Below are 16,615 nucleotides of genomic sequence, written 5' to 3'. Positions count from 1 at the left end.
CGCCACGCACGCTGCGTCTGGTGATGGGTCCAGCAGCCTTTGCTTCTCGCTCTCTCCTCCTCTGCCTGCAGCTGCAGAACCGGGCGGCCAGGGCGATCGGAAGTCAGCTTCCTCCGTTGCGGGCAGCTGCTCCTCGGCCTGGGGGTAGCCCCTGCCGAGCCTCCCTCTTCCGCCGGCTGCCGGGGCTGCGTTTCTCTCCCGCCGCGGGCGGGGGCTAGGCCCCAGCGCCTCATCTGCCGCGGCAGCCCCACCCGGAGCGGTCCGGTCACGTGTCCGCGTGACGCGTCCCTCAGACCAGCAGTTCACTTACCCATCCCCGCCCCGGTCGCCAGGCAACGGGTTGCAGGGGGGCCCCCCCGCCCTAGGGTGTCACGTGGCGGCCTTCGCCCCGCCCACTTCCAGCCTGGCCCGTGCTTCCGGTTCGGCAGTTGCCCGGCGACAGGCGGGGAGGGGTTGGGCTGGGTGGCGACGCGGGAGGTGAGGTTTGCGCCTGCCTGCTTCCCGCATCGCGGCGGGGAGCTCCGGGCTGGGGGTCCCCGCCTGCCCCAGTGTGGTGTGGCGCTCGGGCCGGGGCCGGGGCCGGGACCCTGCGGGGTTGGTGCCGGAGGAGGCTGGGCACAGCTGCAGCGCCCAGCGTCTTGGGGGCCTTCCGCCCCTGACCTCGGAGCAGGTCGCAGGTGACTGACTAGGAGAGCAGTAAAGCACAGAAACGGGCTCCCCACAGGGGTGGGCAGTCTCGTCCCCGGAGGATTTTAAACCCCGGGTAGACAAAGTCTTGTCTAGGATGGTGCACCTGGACTAGCTGTGACCGAACTCCTGGGGTCCTTTCCAGCCCTCCTTGTCTGCAGTTCTCTTCCCCAAACTAAATAATCCCAGTTCTTTCAGCCTTTCCTCTCAAGGCCGCCTTCCCACATCTTGCTCCTTGTTGTTGTTGCTCTCTGCTGGGCTCTTTATAAACGCTCTGCATCTCTCTTGAAGTGGGGCCCCAGAACTGGACCCAGTGCTGAACACCTGATTTGCCTGGTGGATCCTACTCTGCAGAATCCACGTTTTCAGTTAAAACACATACACATGTTTCTAGCTGTTGCATTTGTGAAGAAAGCTAAACTCTTCATTGTCAGCCCTTAACCCTAAAGGTAACACTGGGAATGGACATGGCCTTTGTGCTGCTCTACATTTTTTATGGTAACGCAAAGGCTGAGCAAACAGATTTCCATGCCCCTTAAGTGTTCCACAAATGCCCAAAATTTGTGTTTGTGACTAATACTTTCTTGCTGCTTTATTGCAGCGGGCTTCTGTTTGCTTTATGGTATGAGAGTATGGGCAGCTGAGTGTCGCCAGTGCCTTCCAGCTGCCTCAGGCAAGCACTCGCATTGCTCGAGGGGCCTGATCCTGTGTGCTCTGGGAACTCCAGTGCAGACTGGGACCCCTCAAGCCTCAGGGCCACTTGGCTTTCTTCTCTTGCAAAGACACCTCAGAGATTCCCTGGGGCATGTGTCTAAGAGGAGAAAGCTGCTGTTGTGCTTAGAGGCCACCCCAGGAAATCTCTGAGGTGAGCCTCTAAGTGGGAAAAGCCCGCTGAGATGACACAGAGAGATTGCCTGGGTACCTCTGTAAGCAGGAAGTCCTGGCTTTCCCCACTTAAAGAGACACGCTGGGGACTTTCTGAGGTGCATTTCTAAGCATGGAAAATGTCACTTATTGTCCCACAGGGTTGGGCCCTGGCTCGGTGTGGGACAACAGACAAACGGCAACATGAGTTTCACCCAGTGAAGATCAGCTGTGGTAGATGGCTGATCCGCTTCACTTGGTAACATCTGGTTATAGACTTACTTGGCTACATTAACTATTTGATTGCTGACCATTTTAGTGAATGGGAAGGGGGTAGGTATGAAATGCACAGAGAGATGGAAACTGGGGGTTGATTCAAGAAAGGAAGATGAGGAGACAAGAGCAGTATTGGGAAAAGTAATGAATAGGCAGGCCTAGTGGCACTCCTAAGGAAAGTATAGTTACTGAGTCGGGTGCTGAGCAGAAAGATTAGCTGGGATGTAAACTTAGTATTCTACTTTGATCTTGTTGCAAGACTTCTAGTGACATCAGTGGGGGTTCCAGTGTGGACAGGTCTGAAGTGTTAACATATGCCGTGATGTGTGCATCCTGCTTAAAACTGGAAATTGCCCTTTTTAACCAAATTAATTTGCCAGCTGCTTCCTAGGCTGGGAGTGCTTGTATTGTTCTTGTTCTTTTTACCTTATACTTTCGCATTGTCTGCTTAGGAGGCAGTTGTATTGGTGTCAGCTGGCATTTGTCTGTCTACAAAAGGTGCGTTGCACCATCATAGTAGTACTGGTGAAACTCCAGTGAGTGGAAGAAGCAATTGGAGAACCAGTTCCTACTAAGTAGCATAGAAATGGGAAAGACTCTGGATTATCACATCCACTTTGCTATCACAGAAAATGCACCATGTGGTCCCTTTCCTTTTCAGTAATTTACTCACAAGCTGTGTGAGCATTATTGCTTGTCTTGTCCTGGTGCCTGGTAGCCTGGTTAAAGCCCAGAGTTTCATTGAGATGGGTGCTGTATACACATGTAAGCAAAAGTCCCTATCCCAAACAGCTTATCAGTTCAGCATGTGGTTAGAGAACTGCCTTGACCAAACTTTGTCTTTCCAGTTAGACTTTAGGCTTCTTTGAGAAAAGTTGATAAAAGATAAAAATGGCAGGTTAAGGTGCTTCCCCAGAAGCAAGAGGGCAGCTGAGGTCCTGTGTTTTCATGTGCACGTCTGTACTGGTCAGTATTTGAGTTTCTTTTAGGTAAAGACAATACAACATATATTGGTTTGTTATTTAACCAGGTTTTTTGCTAAGTGCATTATTCTAATACTTTATCCTTTACACTGCTGATAGAAGCTCTCAACCTTCTATCAGAGAATTTAGGGCCTAGTATTATAGGTACACACAGATGCTCCTGTTACATTCTTTAGTCTACTCACATGCATAAGTGTTTGAAAGATCAGTTCCTTAGAGTATAAGGTCCTTAGGGTGTAAACTGCCTGTGGCTTGGGAAAAGGAGAGCGCATTTGTGCTTTATAGTTAAATAATAGCCTCTGCCCTCTCTTGTGTTTCAGGAAAATGAGTGGGAAGAAACCAGGAGGAAAAGCTGCTGCTCAGAAAGGTGCAAAACTAGTGTCACCAGTGAAGAAATCAGCACTAGCTTCTAGAAAACCAGGTAAAGTAGTTAATAGCAAAGTAGTCTGGCCAGAAAAGGTGCTGATGGGGAAATCCTGGCTCTGTGACTTTGCTGCTGCCTCTTTGACCTGTTTTGGAAGTTTGTGGTACTCAGTGAGGCAACTACCAAAACCATGCCTGGATGTTTATCTGGAGAAATGGACTAGGGGATGTACCGGAGGGTACCTGTGTGTTTTATCCTACAAGGATGTGCAAGGGAGATCCTTTGCCTTTCCTGTGAAGGCAAGTGGCTGTCATTGATGACTCCACATTATGAAGAGTAGACAGATAACCCATCAGGATTGTTTGCTTGGGGCAAAGGCATGAGATAGTCACAGGATTGATGAAGTTCTGAGGTTGGTTGCCAAGTCCTCTGATAATGTTAATGCCTATTTTGACTACTTCTATGGCCCCATTACTAGGCCTGTGTGAGTAGGCAGTTATTTGATCCAGCTGCTTTGGATGCCAGGAATCTAATCTGGAACTCTGAACTCTGGGTTTCTGCTTTGATCTGGCCGAAGTGGCTCCGAAGCTTCGGAGCTGCCTCGGAGATCCGGCCATAGGGTATAATGGGGAATCAATGACATATCTATAACTTTGTTGTTTTTTGTCTGATTTGGATGAAACTTGCAGGGTTGGTAGCTTCTGATGAGAGCATGAAGCCTGCCAAGTTTCAAGAAGTTCAGTGCAGGGGTTTTGAGGGAACTGTACCCCAAATTTGTTAAAGCAAAACTCATGTTGTTATACCGTTGGGGGTGGGGGTGAAAACTGAAGGGGTGGTAGCCCCTGGTGAGGCCACAAAATATGCCAAGTTTCAAGAAGATTGGTACAGGGGTTTGGGGGAACTGCACCTCAAGCTGCTGACAGGCAAAGCTTGTGACATAGATGACCCTGTGTGTGTTAAGGCACAGTGGGCTGAAAACTGCAGGGGTTGTGGCCCCTGCTGCGGCCACAAAGCCTGCCAGGTTTTGAGGAGATCAGTGCAGAGGTTTGGGGGAAACTGCACCTCAAGGTGCGGACAAGTGACATGGGTGACACTGTGTGTGTTAAGGTGCAGCAGGGTGAAAGCTGCAGTGATGGCCCCTGCTGTGGCCATGAAGCCTGCCAGCTGTCAAGGAGATAGGTGCAGGCAGGGTTCTGGGGCCCTACATCGGTAGCTACTGACAGGCAAAACTCATGTCATGGGTGCTTGTGCAGCTGACTGTCTGTCTTGTGGTAGATGATTATCTGTATTGATTATTTCTTCTCCTTAGTGTGGGGTTTTGTAGGTGTTAATTGTTGCTAATTAACTGGCTACATTAGCTAGCAACTGTGTATTGAGCTGGTCCCTGAGTGAGTCATGATTGATTGGTAACTGGTAACACAGTAATTTAGCAGGCAGGCCTGCAGTAGTTCCTGCCCTCCAAGACAGACACAGTTGCACAGGCACCCATATCATGAGTTTTGCCTGTCAGCAGATATTAGTGCAGGGCCCCAGAGCCCCCCCTGCACCTATCTCCTTGACAGCTTGCAGGCTTTGTGGCCTCACCAGGGGCCATCATCCCTGCAGTTTTCACCCCCCTGTGGTGTAACACATAGACGTGATAAGAGTTTTGCTTTCAAGAGTTTGGGGTGCAGTTTCCCCCAAACCCCTGCAACTCCAACTGCACTTTGGCTTTTCTGATTTCATCCCTGCATGCCCAAGCAATACTCTTATACTCCTCCCTAGCTATTTGTCCAAATTTCTACTTCTTGGAAGCTTCCTTTTTGTGTTTTAGCTTACTAAAGAGTTTCCTGCTAAGCCAAGCTGGTCTTCTCCCATACTTGCCAGTCTTCCTGCTCTCTCAGTAAGGCTTAAGACCTGAAAAAGAATTGATCTTTCTGGGATTGTGCTAGTGGGAGGTCTGATGGTACTGGTGTAATTTCCCACTACCAGCCTTTGGGTGCATCACTCCAGGAAAGACCAGACCCTTTTAGCCCATTCCCCTGCACTCTCTCTCAGGGGAATAGCAGTGTCTTGGCTGTTCTCTGTAGTTGCTCCTCAGCCTCAAAACTCCCTTCCTCTTGAGGCCTGCTAGAGCCCATATCTGGACATTTTACCTTTCTGTTTGGGCAGGCATTTAGCCAGCAAAGCTAGGCTGAGAAGTTTAGTGGGTATATGCTTATTTATTTTGTAATTTTGTGTTGTCTATTCTAGCTGCTTTTTAAAGTTGTTCTGTTTCTTTTTCTGCAAGTCCCCTGAGCATTTGTTGGGTTGGCAACATATAAATGGCATGTACAAATAAATAAATATCTAATGATTTAATGTGGAATGCTAAAGGTGAAGCCAGAATTATAAAAATGGTCTTTCCTCTGTGTAAGAAAACTTCAAGAGGTCATTTATGTTGTCACAAATGTTGTTCCATGTCCTTATCTGACTATTGTTAGTGGATTTGTGGGTGTTTAGCATTTGTGGAAATCGGATTACAGTTACAGATTTACATGCTTGTTTTAGGCAACATGTAGGCTCTGATAAAATGACTGAACTTTTAAAATTTTCATCTGCCCCTAGCATTAGCACACCATACTGAGGGGAAAGGCACAGCTAAACAAACAAGCAGCTGCAAGCTCCCGAGGACATCAAACAGCAATCACAATAAGTCAGCTCCTACCAGCATCCCAGACGAAGGTATGTGCAGAATGGGGTTAAACTAAGTGTTCTTGAATATATCAGTCATCTTCCCTTGACTCAGCATTCTGTAATCTGGTCAGAAGGATTTTCTTCAGTATTCTCTCTCTATAAAGCTGCACTAGTTTAACTAAGGGTGTGATTTTTAAACAGCTTTTATTTAAACCAATCTGTAAAACTCTATATAAACTGCTTTTTAATGCACTTTATATCTGGTTTATACATTCATAAAGATTTGAGTGAGCTAAATTAATATAGGCTTGGTTTAGAACCATAGGGTTGGAAGTGACCTTGAGGCTTATCTAATCCAGGGGTGACCTATCTGCTGCATGTGTGCCACAGGTGGCACAGGCAGCCCCCATATGTGGCATGCAGCACATTGGGGAAGGGACAGGCATCACAGTGGCAGATTGTGCAGGAAGCAGAAAACAGATCAGCAGATTGGACAGGAGAATGGGATCAGAATGGGACTCAGAGATGGTAGGAGGGTTAATTTGTGGCACACCTGCCAAAAAGGTTGGTCCCCCCACTGATCTAGTCTAACCCTCTACATAATTGCAGGATACTCAGACACCTCTCTGGTCACTGAAGAACATCCAGGTTGTTTTGCATCAAGTTAAGTAATTTAGGCCCCCTCTATACATTACAGTATTATGCAATTACCTGGTTAATTGTGCAATTAATGGAGACGAGCTACACATGCAAAGTACCTATCATGTCATAAAAAGTCCAACTAGCTGTAAAGTTAGTACACATTTTTGAGGTCTAACTTTAGAGCTGGTTGGTACTCAGCTTCAGTTTGCACATGAAGCAGGGTCTGTCCCTGCAGCTGAGAACTTACAATTGAGGGTGTGAAGAAATCCCCCTCTTTCTGCCCCTCATTGGATCAGCCCAGGGGACCCGTGTGTGTCTCTCTCTGCTTGCTTTCTTTTTGGTTCAGGCTGGGCAACCAGGTGACCTGGCCACACAAATTCCTAGGGGGAGAGGAAAGCTTTCGCTCTTCCTGGCTGCAAGCATTTTGGAACACCACACACCACATGCCCCTGTGATTTTCTGTAAGTAAAACCCTGGAAACTGGCCGGGAGTTAGGAATTATGTTTAAGCCAGTCACTTCTTAAAAGGATGACTATGTCTAATGACCTGTAAAAGATTCACATTACTTATGTTTGCTCAAAGTGTATTCTGACTTCCTTTGTTCTAACCCCCTGCTCCCCCCCACCGATCAATAAAGGTATTGGGTTACAGCATGCCTTGCTATGTTACTGAGGAGAGGAAGAAAAGCCTTTTGTGTCCAGCTTGTCCAGAGGAGTTTGTCTGTTTATTTTCCCTCAGTTCTATCTGATGCTATTTTGGGATGCTTTGGGCTGAAAGAGGCACCCAGAAATATTACTGTGGGCAAAGCACCCCCAAGGTTCACAGGGTGTGTGTGCACAGAACCCTACCAGCGACCAGTGCCCAGGTGGTGGCAGCTTTATGCCAGGCTTACAGGTGTTCTCCAGGAAGCGGGACAGACAGCTGTAGGCTCCCTGTGGGAGACTCCCAAAGTGAGGTTATTGGGCCTGGCTCAGTGATGTGGGTGGCTCTGCATAGTATCACCCTCCTACTGTGCTGCCACAGAGGGGACTCAGCTGTGGCAGCACCCTATGGCTGCTGGGATGGAGAGTCCTGCAGCTATGGGACTCTCCATCCTGGTGGCCATTGGGTGCTGCCATGCCTGCATGTCCTGTCAGTTACATGACTTGCAAATGTAGGGGCTTGCTAATTTTCAGTGCAGGGGGAGTCCAGGATGGCGATGGCATGGCTGGAGGTGCTGTTCCTGTTTTAAATTATTTAAAATTAAACTTGTATGCCAGTCAGCTGTGTAGCCTGCTGTCTCCTGTCGGTGGGTGTTGCTCCCTGAGGTGCTCCTTATCTAATCCTTCTGTAACAGAGAGACTAATACTTCTACTGTAAGGGAAAACCTGTAGCAGACAGGGAGCAGAATAAAGGTCAGCTGCAAAGCAGTAGGTGGCAGGAAAGTACTATTCCCTAGGCAGAGAGCTGCATGTTAAAGAGAAAGGGATCATCTGCAGCTGGTTAAGGGAGCATTGCTCAGAGCAAGGTGGCTTCAGGAAGGCAGGCAATTAGATGTCAAGGCTAGAAGTGCTTAGTGTAGGGGTAGCTCTGCTACCATGAGACAAGAGGGTAGAGTCTAGGCAGGTTACAAGGAGGCAGTGGTAGCAGTATATGTAAGCTCCCTTGTAAACTGGATGGCAGGTCCTGATGAGCAATCCCTGCAAAGTATGAAGAGTCCCTGATGTGCAGGGGTGGGGCTTAGGGAATATAAAGGCCCAGAGCTTGAGCTAGAGGTCAGTTTGGCCTTCCAGGCAGCCAGGGAAGTAGCTCGGCTCTAAGGGATGGAATAGTTGCCCAAGAGGGGTGAGATGCAAGGTCAGGGACCCATAGCCCAGAGGGGTGGCACTACAGCCTGAGAGGCGCAAGAACTGGGGCCACAGACTTGTAGCCAAAAGGGGCCAAGTATAGACTGGACCAGGGAGCCCACAGCCCAAGGGGCAAGAACTGGGGCCAGAGGCCTGTAGTCCGTTAGGCAATAGTACAACAGGACAGTAACCTGGGGAAATAGCAAGAGAACAACTGCGGTGCCAGCTCTGCTGCCACAGGCCATCCTGCAGGCTGGTAAGGAAAGCAAGTTAGAGTGCACCTGCAGGCTTCCCAGGGAGTCACATGTCTGGAAGGGGGCAGGGCTCTGGGGCATATAAACCCTGGCCAGAGCCAGAGTAAAGTCTGGCCCTGGAAGCTGGAGGGAAAGGAACTGTGCAGGGTGCTGACTGCTGCTGAATGACTGTGAGCATGCTTTGCCTGGAGACAGCAAGTGAAGGGGCTGGGGAACTAGCAGTGGACTAGGGCCCAAGGCTGAGTAGGAGTTTTGTATCCAGCCAGGGGTCTTAAGGTTTAGTTATAGCCAGCGTGCTTATATGTTGTGTCTCGTGTTTTTGAGTTGTGGTTTGCGTGGGACTACAAAGGGATGAGAGGAGATCCCAGTGGTGTCCAAGGGGCTGTGGGTGAGGGGGCTGCGGGTGATGGGCCACCTGGGAGACAGTGATCATCGCTTGCTGGAATTCACCATCCAGCGTAAGGTGGCAAAGGGCTGCAGCAAGGCAACAGCCCTAGACTTTAGGAGGGCTGACTTCAACAAGCTAAGGAGGATCGTTGGGGAAGCGCTGAGGACCCAGAGGGGAAGGGAACCAGATGTCGAAGGTGAGTGGTTGCTCCTTAAGGAGACGATCCTCCATGCCCAAAGGGAGGTAATCCCAACAAGGGTCAAAGGGAGCAGGAGGGCACATAAACCCCCATGGCTCACTAGGAGCATCCGGGAATGTCTCCTTGCTAAAAGGGAGGCATACACCCAATGGAGAGATGGGGTCATCACCAAGAAGGACTATGTTACAGTCGCCCGAGGATGTAGGGGGGCAGTCAGGAGGGCCAAGGCAGAGATGGAGATAGGACTAGCTTCCCGGATTAAGGACAATAAGAAGTCCTTCTTCAAATACATAGGGGGTAAAAAGAGGGTCCCGGGTAACGTGGGGCCCCTGCAGGACACGATGGGCAACTTAGTCATCACGCCAGATGACAAAGCTAACATATTTAATGATTTCTTTGCCTCTGTCTTCCTAAGTAGGGACCAGTTCAGCCACCTCCCTGCTGGGCCCCCCTCGGGCCCCGGGAGAGACACGCCTGGGCCAGGGGTTAGCGAGGAGTTAGTTAGGGTACTTCTGGAGAGGCTGGACGTGTTCAAGTCCGCTGGTCCGGACGATCTTCACCCTAGGGTTCTACAGGAACTGGCCGAGGTCATTGCGGGACCCCTGGCGCGGCTCTATGAGCACTCGTGGTGCTCTGGCGAGGTGCCGGAGGACTGGAAGAGGGCCAATGTGGTCCCTATCTTCAAAAAGGGAAAAAAAGAGAACCCGGGAAATTACAGGCCAGTTAGTCTTACCTCAATCCCGGGTAAGCTCTTTGAAAAAATTATCCTGGCACACATCCAGGAGGGCCTTGCGGGGGAATGCATGCTTAGGGGCAACCAACATGGGTTCATCAGTGGCAGGTCTTGTCAGACCAACCTGGTGGCCTTTTACGATCAGGTCACCAAATCATTAGACGCAGGGGTTGCTGTGGATGTAGTCTTTCTGGACTTCCGGAAGGCTTTCGACACTGTCTCTCACCCTGTCCTCATCAAAAAGCTGGGAGACTGTGGTGTCGATGCCCACACGGTCAAATGGGTCGCCAACTGGTTGGAGGGCCGCACCCAGAGGGTGGTAGTGGATGGGTTCTTCTCGACCTGGAAGGACGTGGGCAGTGGGGTTCCGCAGGGCTCGGTCCTCGGGCCCGCACTGTTCAACATCTTCATCGGTGACTTGGATGAGGGGGTAGAAAGCACCCTGTTCAAGTTTGCTGATGACACTAAGATGTGGGGGGATGTGGGTGCACTAGAAGGGTGCAATAGGCTACAAGCTGACCTTGACAGGTTGCAACGGTGGGCAGATGAGAATAGGATGGGGTTTAACACTGATAAGTGCAAGGTGTTGCACATGGGGAGGAAGAACCGGCACCACACTTACAGGTTGGGGAACTCCCCTCTTGCCAGCACGGAGACGGAAAAGGATCTTGGAGTCGTCATTGACTCCACGATGAACATGGGCCGGCAGTGTGGGGAGGCAGTCAAGAAGGCCAACCGTACCCTGTCATGCATCCACAGATGCATCTCGAGCAGGTCCAGGGAGGTGATCCTCCCCCTCTATGCGGCACTGGTCAGGCCGCAGCTGGAGTACTGCGTCCAGTTCTGGGCGCCACACTTCAAGAGGGACGTGGACGATATGGAAAGAGTTCAGAGGAGGGCCACTCGTATGATCAGGGGTCAGCAGGGCAGGCCTTATGAGGAGAGGCTACGGGACCTGAACCTGTTTAGCCTCCACAAGAGAAGGTTAAGGGGGGACGTTGTGGCCTGCTACAAACTGGTCAGGGGGGATCAGCAGGTATTGGGGGATTCCCTGTTCCCCCATGCGCTGCCAGGAGTGACCAGGAATAACGGTCACAAGCTGGCGGAGGGTAAGTTTAGATTAGATATTAGGAGGCGCTACTTCACAGTCAGGGCGGCTAGGGCCTGGAACCAGCTTCCAGGGGAAGTGGTGCAGGCTCCTAGCCTGGGGATTTTTAAAAGGAAGTTAGATGAGCACCTTGCCGGGGTCATCTGACCCCGGTGCTCTTTCCTGCCAAGGCAGGGGGTCGGACTAGATGATCTACCTAGGTCCCTTCCGACTCTAGCTACTATGAAACTATGAAACTATATGGCTGTCTTGAGGCCTGCCAGATGGCAACAAGAGAGAGAGGGAAATAAAAGTCTGGGAGAGGCAAGTGAGGGGCAGAAATAGGGTTAGTGAGCCCAGAGCGGGGTGGAGTTTGGGGCCAGGGGGACCACAGCCCAGAAATAGCAGAGAATGGAGCCAGAGGGTTCATGAGTCCAAGAGGGGCAGAACAAGGTTAGAGAGCCCAGAGCCCAGAAGGGAGCAGAGATTGGGGCCAGAGCAGAGATAAGAGCCGGAGAGGGTGAGAGAAGGGCTGGAACCCATTTGGAGGCTGTGATTAACCCTTAAGGTGATGAGCAGTGATACCAGCACTTATGAGTGAGATCTTGTTTGGGGAGTGCACCCGTCTGGTCTTGAACATCCGGTCACGAGCTGTATGGGTCCAGATGTTTAGGGTTGTCCACTTATCTGTCCCTGTGGTCCTGCCATGTAGATGTCCCTCCCCTAGGTAGTCTCTCCTCCAATCTCTCCTGCCACGACTTTGTATCTTATTCCAGTGGTGGGGGTCCGACTACTGGGGGTTCTCGTGTGTATGGGACCGCCGGACATCGATTTTCTGCGAGGCTCCACCTCCCCGATACCTCACCCTTGCATCCTGCCTTGACAGGTTCCTGATGACCTTTGGCCAGTTCCCTGACTGTTGGCATCCCGTGTCCTCTTGCAGAGACGGGCTATGGGTCAGCTGGACCAAACCCTCACTCTACCCACCAGGTCTCACACCTGTCTATCCTCCCTTGAGACTGCACACCCCCTTTAGGTTTAGCCAACACTCAGGATCTCTCTGCAGTACCTCGCAACCCCTCCAGAAGTGGGAAACTGAAAGATAAACCAAAGGAAAAATACCAACAACAGAGAAATACATGTGCTGCTTAGGAGAGGCCCTCTGCCCCCTTATCACCTGCTCCCACAGCCTGCTTTACACCAACAGGCCCCGGCCTCTAAGGCCCCTAGCTGGCCCTGAACTGGTTCCGTATTGGACTGCAGGCTGCTGTGTTCTCCCCTCCAGTCTTTGCCCCACCCAGGGGTTCACTGGACCCTTGGTAGTCCCTCTCGCTACGTCTTCCCCCACATCTCCTGCTGGGTGGCTCTGTACTGCTGGGGCCCGTCTTCCGCAGCCCTTCATGCTGCTTATGCCCTTCATTCCCCACCTGGGACACCTCCTCAAGCCCTCCTGAGTCCACAACAGTCCCACCTGGTCTGGTGTCTTGACCTCTGTGGGCCTCTCCGGCTCTTTGGGGGTAACTCCTGCCATCCTACTCCTCCTGCTTCTCTCTGTCTTCCAGTCTGAGTCCCCAGTCTGGGCGGGGTGCCTCTGCTCCATCACTCCCTGTGGCGGACTTCATGGCATCCTCCTGTGCTGTGAGAGGCAGTTCTCCCTCCTATTACCCCCTGTGGGGGATACAGGAGCGACCTCCCGGCTGGTGATCATCCGGTTCTCTCCCCTACTTCCACGCCAGCTCCTCTTTTTATTTCCTGTGTCCGACTCCTGCTGCTGTTCTTATCAGCTGGCTGCAGCTGTATAAAGGCGCGGCTAATGAGCTGCTTGGGTCCCGCTGCCATTTCCGGCTTTGCTGCAGCTCCTGCTACAAGTGAGGGATTTTCATAGTTTCATAGTTTGTAGGGTCAGAAGGGACCTGAGCAGATCATCTAGTCTGACCCCCTGTCATGGCAGGAAAGAGTACTGGGGTCAAATGACCCCAGCTAGATGTTCATCTAACCTCCTCTTAAACACCCCCAGGGTAGGAGCCTGCACCACTTCTCTTGGAAGCTGGTTCCAGACCCTAGCCACCCTGACTGTGAAGTAGCGCCTTCTGATATCTAACCTAAACCTACCCTCTGCCAGCTTGTGACCGTTATTCCTGGTCACTCCTGGCGGTGCTTGGGGAAACAGTGACTTCCCCAATGCCTGCTGATCCCCCCTGACTAGTTTATAACAGGCCACAAGATCCCCCCTCAGCCTTCTCTTGTGGAGGCTGAACAGGTTCAGGTCCCGCAGCCTGTCCTCATAGGGCCTGCCCTGCTGTCCCCTGATCATACGAGTGGCCTCCTCTGGACCCTCTCCATGCTGTCCACATCCCTCCTGAAGTGCGGGCCCAGAACTGGACGCAATACTCCAGCTGCGGCCTGACCAATGCCGCATAGAGGGGAAGGATCACCTCCTTGGACCTGCTCGAGATGCATCTGTGGATGCATGCCAAGGTGCGGTTGGCCTTCCTGACTACGTCCCCACACTGCCGGCCCATGTTCATCTTGGAGTCAACGATCACTCCCAGATCCCTTTCCGCCTCCGTGCTGACAAGAGGGGAGTTCCCCAACCTGTAGGTATGGTGCTGGTTGTTCCTCCCGAGGTGCATCACCTTGCAGTTGTCTGTGTTGGAACCCATCCTATTCTCATCTGCCCACCCTTGTAACCTGTCTAGGTCAGTTTGTAGCCTGTTGCATCCTTCCAATGTTCCCACATCCCCCCATATCTTAGTGTCATCAGCAAATTTGAACAGGGTGCTTTTCACCCCCTCGTCCAAATCGCTGATGAAGATGTTGAACAGTGCGGGCCCGAGGACCGAGCCCTGGGGAACCCCACTGCCCACGCCCTTCCAGGCTGAGAAGGACCCATCTACTACCACCATTTTCTGTTTTTTTCTTTCTCCTTTCCGGCATGTTCGTGACCCCAGGATTCCCCCCAGCTCCTCGGGGTCTGTCCCTCGGTTCCTCCCTGCAACAGGGAGCCCTAGGGCAAGCTCTTTTTTTCTAAAGACATGATATCATTGTGGCATGGCAGGCGAGATGAAGGGTAGATTGCCCAAAGGAAGCAGAGAGGACAAGGGCCGAGTGGGTACTCCAGGGGCATTATGGCCACCGCTGGGGTAAGACCCTGTTACAGTAAGCCATATCTGGGAACAGGACATCTAATGGGATGACCTAGACTAGAGCTCTGAGGTGAGGTAGGGAGTCCTTACTCTCAGATGCTTGGTTGAGCATGAACTCACTTCCTCAGGGTTAAACATAAAGATTTTTCACTCAAGTCAGACTGGTGAAGCCTGGGATCATCCAGGTATATTTTACCTAATTAATTCTCTGCCCCTGCAAGGAAATTAAGCATTGGATGGCACTTCTCTCTGCTCAAAGCAAAAAAGAGTTTAGCCCCCTGAGAACTGAAGTACTTGCATCAAACACAAGTTATTGGGTTCAGGAAAAGAGTAACTGGAAAAAATATAGTGGAGCATTGTCATGGAAGGTTAGCATAACTCAGCCTAGTCGCTAGAGCCAGGGCCTCTTATGGTAGAGGTTATGAGCTGGGGCTCAGCAATCAGAGATGCCCAGTCCAGAGGCAAGCAAGGGACAGATCCCAGTATATGGAGCTGAGGTCAGGTGTCCTCAATCTCCATCTGGGATGTCAAGCCAAAGAGGATAGGATCCAGAGGCTGAAAATCAGCTGATAATCCCAAGGAAGCTAGACCTAGGAATCGGGGAAACAAGGATTTAAAAACAGGAATCAGAATAGGAGAGGGAGACCTGCACAGCTCAGGAGCTTCTTGTAGACTGGAAGCCCAAGCCAGGCAGGCTTTCTTATCAATACTCACAAGCCCTTGGGAGCTGCTTGTAGACTGGGTGGTGATGGTTGCTGACTCCTTCCTGTGGGGCACAGAAGAATTCATCTGCTGGCCCGACCTGTTGGTTTGGGAGGTCTGCTGCCCGCCAGGAGCTCTCATCTGAGATTTCATGGAAAGGTTGCCCAGACTTATCCAGCTCTCTGACTACTATCCCAAGCTGCTTGTCCATGTGAGCACTAATGATACTGCCAGGGGTGACCCTGAGCAGATCAAAAGTGTCTGTATGGCTCTGGGCGCAAGGGTGAAGGGAGCAGGGGCTCAGCTGGTGTTATTGATGCTTGCAGTCAAGGGTAAAAGCCCAGAAAGAGGCAGATACATCCTAGATATCTGCTCATGGCTGCATAGATGGTGTCACCGGCAGGGTTTTGTCTTCTCTGACCTTGAGGAGGTGTTCTAGGAACATAGACTGCTGGGATGGGATGGAGTCCCCCTGGTGAAGAGAGGCAAGAGTGTCTTTGCAAAAGGCTTGCTAACCTAGTGTGGAGGGCTTTAAACTAGGTTCACTGGGGGTTGGAGACAAAAGGCCAGAGTAAATAAAGAGCCTGGACAACTGGATAAAAACTTACCAAAAAGAAGCAATAATGGACACCTTAGCATTGTCTTCAGGGAGAGGATAGGACAGTTGGTTATAAACATTTCAAGTTTGTTTGTTTATACGCTAATGCAAGAAGTATGGGGAACAAACAGAAAGAATTGAAAGTCCAAGCAAAATCATAGTTTTGTGATATAGTTGGGATTACTGAGATGTGGTGGGATAGCTCACATGACTGGAATGCAGTCATAAATGAGTATACCTTGTTCAGGAAAAGTAGGTAAGAGGAAAAAAGAGGAGATGATGTACATGTGTTCAGAAGTGCACTGTGACATGGAAGAGGGAGGTCTGTTGAAAGCCTCTGGGTAAAGGTCAGAGGGGAGGACAGCAGGGAGGACATTATAGTGGGCATCTGCTACAGTCCTCCAAACCAGAAAGAGGAGGTAGATGAGGCTTTCTTTAAACAATTGAAGAAAGCTTCCAAATCACAGGGCTTGGTTATCGGGGCATTTGCTAGGAGGGAAACAGCAGTGCACAAAGTCATCCAGCAGGTTTCTGGAGTGTGTTGGGGATAGCTTTTTGATTCAGATGGTACAGAGGCCAACAAAGGGGGGAAGCTCTTCTCAACTTGTTTCTCACAATCAGGGACAAGTTGATTCAGAATGTGAAGGTGCATGGTAACTTGGGTGACAGTGAGCACAAAATGTTAGCATTGAAGTTCCTAAGGGTACGAGGGAAGAAGAGACCCAGAATAAGGCTACCTGGTTTCAGAAAAGCAAACGTTAATAAACTCAGGGACCTGATGGGCAGGATTGCTTGGGAGGCAATTCTGTGGAGGAAAAGAGTCTGAGAGAGGTGGCTGTACTTTCAGGAGGATCGCTTAAGGGCACAGAGCCAGTCAGTCCTCAGCCTGTATCAGTGTATGGAATTGTTCCATCCTATGTGCAGGACTTTGCACTTCTTATTGAATCCCACGAAATTTCTTTTGCTCCAGTCCTCCAATTTGTTGAGATTTGTGAAAACCTTGTGCACAAATACAGACTGAGGAATGACTGGCTAGGCTTCAATGCTGCAGAGAAGGACTTGGGAGTTATGGTAGATTATAAAATGAATGTAAGCCAATAGCATGCTCTTGTTGCACAAAAAGCCAACAGCCTCCTGGGTTGTATTAACCAGAGTGTCACTTGCAAATCATGGGAAGTGATTCTTTCACTCCATTCAGCACTGATGAGGCC

General features: G+C 50.8%; 1 protein-coding gene across 1 annotated transcript in view; it reads left to right on the top strand.

Moving 5' to 3' along the window:
• The first annotated feature begins 432 nt into the window (after positions 1 to 432).
• IQANK1 (IQ motif and ankyrin repeat containing 1) overlaps positions 433 to 16,615 on the top strand; it is a 104,423-nt gene continuing 88,240 nt past the window's right edge. Inside the window, exons 1-3 of the mRNA XM_090040980.1 lie at positions 433 to 677; positions 3,131 to 3,231; positions 5,761 to 5,877. Coding sequence (XP_089897106.1) covers positions 3,135 to 3,231; positions 5,761 to 5,877 — 214 coding nt within the window. The 5' untranslated portion in view covers positions 433 to 677; positions 3,131 to 3,134. The remainder of the gene's footprint in view (positions 678 to 3,130; positions 3,232 to 5,760; positions 5,878 to 16,615) is intronic.

Source organism: Crocodylus siamensis, chromosome 3 (assembly GCF_052110815.1).
Source record: "Crocodylus siamensis isolate JL-2025a chromosome 3, ASM5211081v1, whole genome shotgun sequence".
NCBI classification, from domain to species: domain Eukaryota; kingdom Metazoa; phylum Chordata; order Crocodylia; family Crocodylidae; genus Crocodylus; species Crocodylus siamensis.
This window is presented reverse-complemented; position numbering and strand designations above follow the sequence as displayed.